The 10,312-nt window shown below is 33.9% G+C and overlaps 3 protein-coding genes and 1 non-coding gene across 4 annotated transcripts; 3 read left to right on the top strand and 1 right to left on the bottom strand.

Annotated features, from left to right (window-relative positions):
* Positions 1 to 718: 718 nt before the first annotated feature.
* LOC139855424 (basic blue protein-like) lies at positions 719 to 2,022 on the top strand. The gene is made up of 2 exons (XM_071844649.1): positions 719 to 993; positions 1,609 to 2,022. The coding sequence occupies exons 1-2, from the start codon at positions 816 to 818 to the stop codon at positions 1,809 to 1,811; spliced, it is 381 nt and encodes a 126-aa protein (XP_071700750.1). The 5' UTR covers positions 719 to 815; the 3' UTR covers positions 1,812 to 2,022.
* An 885-nt stretch (positions 2,023 to 2,907) lies between these two features.
* Positions 2,908 to 2,979, top strand: TRNAE-UUC (transfer RNA glutamic acid (anticodon UUC)). The gene has a single exon. It is a non-coding gene; the product is annotated as a tRNA-Glu (tRNA).
* A 431-nt stretch (positions 2,980 to 3,410) lies between these two features.
* On the top strand, positions 3,411 to 6,359 carry LOC139853123 (uncharacterized). Its single transcript, XM_071842500.1, has 7 exons — positions 3,411 to 3,996; positions 4,275 to 4,418; positions 4,541 to 4,613; positions 4,767 to 4,872; positions 4,951 to 5,047; positions 5,440 to 5,535; positions 5,753 to 6,359. The coding sequence occupies exons 1-7, from the start codon at positions 3,442 to 3,444 to the stop codon at positions 5,891 to 5,893; spliced, it is 1,212 nt and encodes a 403-aa protein (XP_071698601.1). The 5' UTR covers positions 3,411 to 3,441; the 3' UTR covers positions 5,894 to 6,359.
* Positions 6,360 to 6,487: 128 nt separating this feature from the next.
* LOC139856105 (uncharacterized) lies at positions 6,488 to 9,096 on the bottom strand. The gene is made up of 2 exons (XM_071845339.1): positions 8,480 to 9,096; positions 6,488 to 6,882 (listed from the first exon to the last, which is right to left on the bottom strand). The coding sequence occupies exons 1-2, from the start codon at positions 8,874 to 8,876 to the stop codon at positions 6,800 to 6,802; spliced, it is 480 nt and encodes a 159-aa protein (XP_071701440.1). The 5' UTR covers positions 8,877 to 9,096; the 3' UTR covers positions 6,488 to 6,799.
* Between the last annotated feature and the right edge of the window lie 1,216 nt (positions 9,097 to 10,312).

The following is a 10,312-nucleotide window of genomic DNA, read 5'->3' as shown; positions in this document are numbered from 1 at the left end:
ACTTTTATTATTGCATAAAAAAATTCTGATTTCATTTGCTACGTAATAATGATCAAGTAGACATATCATATCAATACCAAAACATACAACAAAAGTTGATATTAGTATATTACACACGAGAAGTGATAATTCAGTTGCATACACACGCCAAACATGATTATAAATAATTGAATAAGGAATTTGCGCCTATCAACGATATGCCTACTAAAAACGGAGATAATTAGTATTAGTATTTAGTATTAATCATTAATCCACATTTAAAAGTTATGGTATAAAGATATTTCTATGGACACGTAAAAATACAACCATGTTATTATTTTCTTTCATCACTTTGAAAATAATAATAAAATAATGTTAATATAAATTAATAATTATTCTTTTATCTACCTGTGTTGCTATATGCATACGGGTTTTCGGAGTTCTTTTTTTAAGAAGTCTCTTTGTTTTAGAGTAAAAAGATAACTGTTCACATCGTACTCTTTCAGTTTAGTGAAATTGGATAGTTTTGTAGTGCTTTGTTTCAACAATATTACTCGACATATAACATATTTGAATATATATATTTTTGTTTTAAAAGACATGTCAGCCAATTTTTTAATATGAACAAGTGTCGTTTTTTCCAAACAAGTTGAATCAATTTAAAATTTTAAAACGTACAGAGTGAATATATATTTTGGCTATAAATAGATACCAATGCATATCCACCCATATCACCCCACAAACTAAAAACAAAGCTCATTAACTCACACCAAACACTACTCTCATAACTTCTTTGACTATACGAACAGTAGTAGTACTAAATACCATAATTAATTATGGCTAAGGGAAGAGGCAGTGCGGTGGTTGCAACGGTGGTTCTCTGCCTACTAGCGGTGGCGCTTCAATGTGAGGTTGCTCATGCCGCCACTTATGTCGTTGGGGGTAAAAGTGGTTGGACGTTTAATCTCATCGGCTGGCCAAGAGGCAAGAATTTCAAGGCCGGTGACGTTCTTGGTATCTTTCAATGCTTACAACCTTTTTAAATTTACATATTGGTTGCATAAAATAGCTATACAATTTAATAATCCTTACTTTAGAATCAATATTTAACGGCTATGTACAACATTTTTATGCACACTAACCACAACTCTAACAACTGTCGTTACAAAAATCCATATAATAACGTTAAACTTTAACAAACCAAAAATTTGACAAAGAGTAAATAGTATGACACTGAATGTTTATAGATCGATTTAACCATACTTGTAACACGAATAAATTTGTTCAAGGAGTGTTATGATTTTACTTAAATGTATGCAGTTTAATCAGGTTATAGCTTGACAATTTTCTGACTTTTTTTCCTTATCACTTGAAAATATTCTACTAATGAAGTTCGAATCTAAAACCTCTTGAAAGTATTAGACCCCAACCACCGAATATAAACTTTTATTGGTCAAATATCCACTAAGTTGACTCATATGTGATTTCTTTGATGGTAAAACAAAATTGGAAATGACTTTATTTAAACTTATTATTATATCTTTAGTTAAATTATTAAATTATTAATATTATTATATTATCAATTAACTGTTGAACTGATTTATAGTTATATAATTGTGTGATTATTAGTGTTCAACTATGCAAAAGGAGCACACAATGTGGTAGCAGTGAACAAAGCAGGGTATGATGGGTGCAGTACTAGCCCTAGGAATGCAAAAGTGTACACAGCTGGTGCTGACCGAATTAGGCTGGTCAAGGGTCTTAACCATTTCATATGCACTCTTCCTGGTCATTGTGCTGCTGGCATGAAGATTCAAGTCTTGGCTTCTTAAACACCAACTATAACTTACACTACTACTTATTACTATGAATAAGCTCGAATCGTAGATTCAGTACTACTTGTTGTACGTCTCGTTGTATTTGTATTGCTATGAGTTTCGTGTCGTTTTATTAGTGTTATATGGTATAAGTAAAGATTCACTAGGAACTATGTTTGGTTTCAAGTTAACTACTGTATTGCGAAAATGATTTAACTAAGTTTTATTCTATTGAGTTGATTAAATTTAGTTTAATTAATATTAATAATTCATTTGATGTGATAAGAATAGAGGGCCTGGGTCAAACTAAACTAAAAATATTTATTTCATAGTACTTGAATCTATCAAATACTATATATAGTGGTTGAAATACCATTGATCTTAAATGGTCACTTTAAGCATGAGATCAAATGGGTCAATAAGACAAACTGAGATCGTATGTATTCCGTGGCGATTTGAGAAACAAAATTCAATGTGGTCCTAAATTTTTTTTCACTTATTTATTATATTTGAATTTGAATGCTACTTGATGGTTGTTTACATGTACAAAAACTATAGAGTATAAATTTCAAAAATATATGAGTTTTGATAGTTACAAATTGTAGTGTCTTATACACTTTAAAGAACATAGTGGTGGTTTAGCTTATAAAAGATTAGTTGCCAAGCAACCCTAACCCGAGTAGGAGTTTCCTTCTAGCGTGTGTGAGTGCAAATGATGAGGGTCGTTGAAATAAATGATCCGCTGATACAAATTCGCCGTTAAAAAAAAAAAAAAAAAAAAAAAAAAAGCCAATGACTCTAAAAATATACCAAGTCCTATAATTAAATTTAATGGCATCTAGTACAATTTAAAGAGTACTTTCTAATAAAAAATTTTAAATTAGTGGTGTTCCTTAATCTTACGGGCTTACCTTATGTATTGACAAATGATCTATGCTTATTAACTTTTCAGCTATATAGGGTTGATAAACTCATTTCGAAAAGACTATTCATTCTCGTCGGTTAATCATGCAAATCCAGATATTCTACTTTGTATATATTATTATATCAACACGAGATCTGTAAGTATAATACAGATTATGATATCTTAAGAGCAACGTAAGTACATGCTTCCATTGTCGTCCAGCGGTTAGGATATCTGGCTTTCACCCAGGAGACCCGGGTTCGATTCCCGGCAATGGAAATTTTTTTTTTTAATATTGTTCAAAAACCTTTGTTTTTATTAAAAAGACAGCCGATTGAAATCTAACACCGTAAACTATTGCTAAAATATTGGCATCCCACTACAAAACATGATTTTAATCGATTACATCAACAAATATCTATAATCGATTACATCACCATAAAGTTTAAGAGTTCTGATATATGAATCTTCTATTTTTTGATAATTTAACAACTCTGTACATTATTTATGTGTACAGTAATATTTGTCATAAATTTAACAAATAATAAATTATTAAATAAATCTCAAAATCAAAACATGAACATTTATATTTATATTTATATTGTTTTATATAACCCAATTTTTATTTTTTTATTTTAATGAATGAAAAAAAAAATAATGATGATTATACATACGAAAACTTCGGTCAAAAAACTAATTCATAACTACCATCGTCGTATTCCACCGTCCCCTTCATTTCCGATGACAACTTCACTATCCAATTCCACCTTCTTCTACCGTCCAAACCCTAACCCTAATACCACCACCACCACCGTCTTCCGCCATCCTCAATCTCTTCAATTCTCCACAAAATCATCATCAAATAATCAAAACAACGTGACCTCCTCCGACCAACCGCCGTTACCTCCGCTGCCGTCGGAGAAACGGTCGATTGGCGTGGCCACCGGAGAACTTTTTCTCGGAATTGCGTCTCGTCTAATTAAGAGCACCAATGCGAGAGATCAACGGTTGGATTCAGAGGAAAAAATTAGATTTTTTGGTGACGAGTTGAAAGGTAAAAAGGAGAATGATTTTTGGAATAGGTTTAGGAAACGGGAAGAGGTGGCGGAGGAGGAGGAGATTGCGGCGGTGGTTGATGACGGAGATGTTCTGTGGGAACAACGGTTGAAAGATGTTGAAGCTGAAAGAGAACGGAGGGCAGTTACTAGCCCTGGGTTTAGTTTTTCAGCTGCTGGGCTTTTGTTTCCTTATCATCTTGGTGTTGCTAAATTTTTAATTGAAAAAAGTTATATTAAGGTATAATAGTATTTATTTTTATTGTACTCCTATTTTTTAGTATTTTTTTAATTTTATCATAGATTGAATTTAATAATTGTTTAGTTTGCAGTTAATAAAGTTAGACAATGTTATGTTTTGATTATGAATTATGTGTTTCTTGATAAGTCATTGCTATAAATAAACTAAGTAAATAACAATCATGTTTTTTTGTTAGTTTTTGTTTACCTTCATGAGATGATGAGATTTGATGTTGTATGATCATTTTATAATTAACGGATAACAATTGGATGAATCAGGATACAACGCCTTTGGCTGGTTCATCAGCTGGTGCGATCGTATGTGCGGTAGTTGCATCGGGAGCAAGTATGGAGGAGGCCTTAGAAGCTACAAAAGTTTTGGCTGAAGATTGTAGAAGTAGAGGGACTGCATTTCGTCTTGGGGTATATTTCTTTATTCATATGTTTATGTTATGTTGAGTAAATCAAATTGTTTTCTTTTACTTTATTTGTTACGGAGTATTTGTTATCATTTTTCCTGACACGTTGAATGTTTCTTTGAGCAGGCTGTTCTTAGAGATGTTCTTGAACAATTTTTGCCGCATGATGCTCATATAAGATCTAACGGGAGGGTTCGAGGTAAGGTTACTTTTGTACATTTCTATTAGGAATGTATATAATATTCATTTTCATTCCTAATAGAAATTTGCAGAAGTTACTTTACAGTTAGCTATAATGGGCATAATTATATAATTATGCAGCTTTCTATTAATTTCTATTATAAATATATAGTTGCTGTAACACAAATTCTGTGGAGACCAAGAGGGTTACTCGTTGATCAGTTTGATTCCAGGGAAGATCTCATAAATGCAGTAATTACTTCTTCATTCATCCCAGGGTAATCTTTTCTTCAACCTGTTTATTACTCCTTACTACTATTATGACGTCATTCACGACTTAAGAAAATCATATGCAGATATCTTGCACCAAGACCAGCAATATTATTCAGAAACCGACTCTGTGTAGATGGTGGTTTAACTTTGTTTATGCCGCCAACATCTGCTGCTCGAACGGTATTGATTTTTTTTCTTTGTTATTAGAATTTTTTGTATATATTGTTGCTAAAAGTATATGAGTAATTGCCTATTACTCTATCATGTTATACATTAAGAAAGTAAGAAATTTAATATTTCTCGATATATAGATATTAGTTTAGTACCATCTCCATATCTGTATTTGCGTGTTGCTTGGGCGAGCTCTAGCGCTTAATGTAGGCAGTTAAAGCGGGCACATATAAGCAGTTCATTTCAATATATTAATAAATAAATTAGAATTTACTTAATGTGAATTTATTTGTGAATTGAGAGTTGGATTGATCATAATTTCGGATTAATTGAGTGAATGATGTACCCTAAAATACTTGGTGGCTTTTCAACATTTTTATTGTATATATTTTGTGTTATAGGTCCGTGTATGTGCTTTTCCTGCCGAGCGTTTGGGATTGGAAGGCATTGGGATCAGCCCTGATTGTAATCCTGAAAATAGGGCCACTGCTAGAGAGGTAAATACAATCATAACTTTTAAATCGCTAAAGTTTGTTTATCAATATCAAATTTGGTAGTAGAAGTTACTAATGTTATTTTATTATCATTTTTGAAACATTGTTTGATAATAAAAGTTACTATTCTGAGATAATTTCCTTTTCCTGCTGTGTTTAGTCCAGCCACGATAGTCTTGTTTTCATGAAGGTATGATTAACATTGGTTTCGTTAATACAGCTTTTTAATTGGGCATTAGAGCCAGCAGCCGATTCGATTCTTGATAATCTATTTGAGCTTGGATACATGGACGCAGCTGTATGGGGTGCATTAAACCCAGTTGAGGATTTGGTTCAGGATGAGACACCACTGGTTACATAATTATTCTGGTTAGTTTCGATATTGACGATACAAGACTAGACCTCAAGCTACATAGACTGATTACTCAACCTCCAAGTTAAGGGTATTAAATGCTTGTTACATATAAAAAAATCAAGCGCCCAGCATTTCAATAGTTATAGTTGACATTTCATTCGTATACAACCAACATACTTGCTAATATGCTAAAAGCAAACTGTTAGCGAACTCAACAGCCGAGTTTTCTGTTCAAATTTTTCCGTATTTGCATTTTTGCAAGTATGTTGGATTGTAGGAATGTAGTGTCACCTACAGTGGTTTGAAATAGCTCTCAATGTTGTATATTGTTATTTTGCCACATTTTATCGTTCTTCTGTCTGTAAGTGGTGTTGATAAAATGTAAATGATCAAGGAGACCTACAATTATTAAATTAATTAATGATGGTAAGCTTAATAGCTATAAGCTTGTATTGAAGCAATTACACTTGTGTAACTCTGGAAATTAATAGGTTTTCTTTAATATCTATACATATTTGTATTTGTATATATAGTATATTATCTATCTATAATTCGAATGAAACGTATAGTTTAAGGGAATTGAACTGTCAATACTACGAGTACACGCGATGAACCAATCTGAGAATTATGTAAGCAATGTAAAGTTAACACCACTCTCCACAAAATAAAGTTTCGGTTTAGTTTCTTTAGCTCAAAAGCAATCCACGTTTTAAGTTACACCTTTCTGTTATGATTCGATAGCATGGTATGGACACGTTAAACGTCTCGATTACCTACTATCTTAAGGAAACAATTCCCTTTGGGAAACATTCCTCACAATTTGAAACAGAAAACGGCCCGCCACCGTTTGGCTTTGACCTTTATGTACACAGTGTGTGTGTGTGTGTGTGTGTCAGTGTATGCGTCTGCTTCCTATAAAGTTTGTAGCGCCATGACCATGAGTGTGAATAGGAAAAGAGGCCAGCGAATCTGGCTAAAAGAACCCGTTGCTGAAGCTGCACAGATACATAAGGAAAAAAACATTAAGATCCAGTAAACGATCAATACATTAAACGAAACCAAACTACAACATTCACAACACAACCACGTCTTAAGTCTTAATCTATTAAGTATTACACTAACACAGCCATTTATTGAAAACCAGTCGATCAGAACCCAACGTTGCATGATGCAACAATTGGTGCTGCGATTTTCTTTGTTGCGGGTGAATGTTGGAGGCTAAAATAACAAAACTTGTTTTATAAACTTGTAGCTGACAAATATAACCCATTTACCTAATATGCGTTTATAATTGAAATATTTGACAACGTTGAAACGTGCCTAACATTTTGCAACCTAAGCAATAAACATGTCGGTAAGTGTAACATTTGGGCGTGAAAAAAGCATACGAAGAGATATTAGTGAAGAAAAATTGAAAGACACCGATTGACTTGACACGTAGAAAAGGTTCGGTTTTTCAGCCATGAATAGTGGGTGGAACTTTGTTTACCACACTAGTTGACCTTAATCACATGATCATGATGTAGAAACAAAGATAACATTTTCTAGTCATGTGCCACTCTTGTGGAAAATAAAAAAGCACATTCCACCACAAATCAATAACGGATCAATTAAGAAAGGACGAGAAGTTCAAACGGGTCAAAGATCACCCAAAGTGTTTCCGAATGCAATTAAAACTCATAATTACCTTAATGGAAAGAGTTGACAGTACGGTTCTAATAGTATATTTTTTGAGGCATCATTTTTAACATTATGAAACATTTAAAGATAGTTAATAAAACGCTATAGTCAGTCCAACCTGACCTTACCCATTTGACGCGGACTTCAATCACCACTTTGACCAGAAAGAATTACAACTCATTACCCAACTTTCCCGGCCCGCCCATTTTGCCTCATCTACTATTATGGAAGTTTCGAAAAATGTTTCTTTTGTTAATTATATCTATACCTAGCAATTGAGACTCATACTCTAAATTTGGGTGAATTGGGTCAAGCTTTCGGGTCAATTGGGTCTTGAATGAAAATTAGGTATGACTTTCTAAACCAAAACTAAAAAAAGGTCCAATGATTACTCTCCAACCTATTGGGTCCTATACCAAATTTAAAGGAAAATGTCCAGTAGTGGGTATAAATTCCTGAAGCTCAATGAATAGAGATAGGTCTAATCTCTAATGGTTCTTGTGAATGGGTCTAATAGGTCGAGCATAACAAGTTTCATTAGTCAAAAATTTATGAAAGCAATCATGGTCATATCATTTATTATGTATATTATTATTTTCTTATACATATAAACCGTATATATAAATCTAAAACGTAATCATAAAAGTAGATGGCTCGTTTGGACCCATTTGACCCATGACCCGTTTCAACCTGTTACCGGACCCTTCTTGACCCATTTGGACCACTTAAAAATCTGACATGTTTGACCCGTGACTCATTTCAACATAAACCGTTTTGACCCGTTATCCAAACCGACCCAACCTGACCCGTTTGCCAGGTATATTATACCATTACAAGGTAACTACTGAAAACTGAGTGAAAACTAGCATCATAGCATATACGAGAGTGAGAAAGATCAGAGAAGTAACTTACATGACACGTATGATGAGACAAAGACCACTGAAGGTTCTGACAGTTTCTGATCTTCTTTCTCTCGGTCAGGAAGCGAGCCATAGGATACAATTGGTAACGGAGGAAGATCAGGGGGCATTTCTAATTTTTGATACATGGGCGGCGGGCTATTGGAATGATGACGTGGACGTGGCCTTGGCAGGTAAGTTGGAGGTGGGCCCGGTAAGATTCTGAACCCATCACAAGAAGGTGGCGGGGCATTTGGAAGAGGTGGTAAAGATTTTTTATGGTCATTCTTAGGTGACAAGTGTGACGAGTGCTGTGGTGGCGAAGAGGCTGGAGAGGGGGAAGTAATGGGTCCCGCGTAATCGTCTAGTTTCGGAGATGGAGAAGGAGAAGGGGTAGGTGCATCGAGCATATGATATAGATAAGAAGATAAACTAATTTCCTTAACCTTGCCAAAAACTGAATGATCAAGGCCCAGATTTCTTGTATTGGTTGATTGTGTAATTGTTTGGGCTAATTGCTTCAATCTTAGTGGCACGATGTTGCCTAAATCTGAGACGATTGATGCCTGGACCGTAACTGGCGAGTCTCTTGTTGAACCAACTTTGTTGGTTACTTGAACATATACACTCTAGAAAAAAGAATAAAAAAAACAGTTAAAAAAAGTATTATTACTATTTTTTAATAAAAGAAACAGTTATCATATAATCACTGTCAAAACGCAGACAAATCCAGTTTAACCCATTATGTGGACAACCCGTTTTTTTCACTTCTAACCATAACCCAAAACAAACCACAAGATAATATTATCAACTTCATTTTATGTTTTTCGCAATTAAAATTCAAACAGCTTAACAAACATCATACGTGTCAAAGCATTTCTGAAATCGATTATCCAAAATCAGCAACGCAAACAAATCCAGTTTAACCCGTTAAGTGGACAACCCATTTTGTCACTTCTAGCCATGACCCAAAACAAATCATAAGATAGCATTATCAACTTCATTTTATGTTTTTTGCAAATAAAATTCAAATAACCTAACAAATGGTATACGTGTCAAAGCATTTCTGAAATCAGTTATCTATAAACACACACTTAAATCAGTAACAATTTTAGTGTAATACGGAGTAGTTGAAGAAGACAAATGATACCTCATAAGGCTTTAAATGCAATCCTGCTTTTAGCTGTTCCTTCAACTCACCGAAGTTTTCTTGTATTTCGCGTATAGAATTAGGAAGGGTAAAATTGAATAAGGCTTGTTTTAGCATCCACAATGATGAAGATTGCTTGGGGATGATCGTAATACCACCAGGAAACTTAAGAATGTCAAAACAAGATGGCTGCCCGAAAATGGATGTGGACAAAGTCAAGTTTGACCGTTGATTGAACAGGTCAACTAACGATGATCTCAGCATACTTAAAGACACAGGATTTATCGTAGCATTTATGGGATCTGAAAGAACACCAAACACCACATGGGTCCAGTTAGATGCACTTGCTTTGTGCATCGATAAGATAGCAACCTGTGAAAGATAATGACCAGTGCATTCAAAATTTCAAATACATATTTAGAAGGATTACATTAGAGGTGGAAAAAGGAAGCGGGTTGTTTTTTTATATCTGACAGTCAAATAGGTAAAAAAATAGGATTTTATTAACGACAACCCTTAAGGCTATTGTAGTATCGTTAATGTGAAAAAAAGACTTGTACTTTATAATACCTGCCATGTAAAAGACAACATTAATCACTTTGTACAATATATTGAAGCACCTTAACGAAGACCCTAAGGGTTAAGGCTGTCGTTAGAAAACTTCAAAAAATTATTAAGCTTTAAGGAAACTGGTCA

The sequence above is a fragment of the Rutidosis leptorrhynchoides genome, chromosome 6 (assembly GCF_046630445.1).
Source record: "Rutidosis leptorrhynchoides isolate AG116_Rl617_1_P2 chromosome 6, CSIRO_AGI_Rlap_v1, whole genome shotgun sequence".
NCBI classification, from domain to species: domain Eukaryota; kingdom Viridiplantae; phylum Streptophyta; class Magnoliopsida; order Asterales; family Asteraceae; genus Rutidosis; species Rutidosis leptorrhynchoides.
This window is presented reverse-complemented; position numbering and strand designations above follow the sequence as displayed.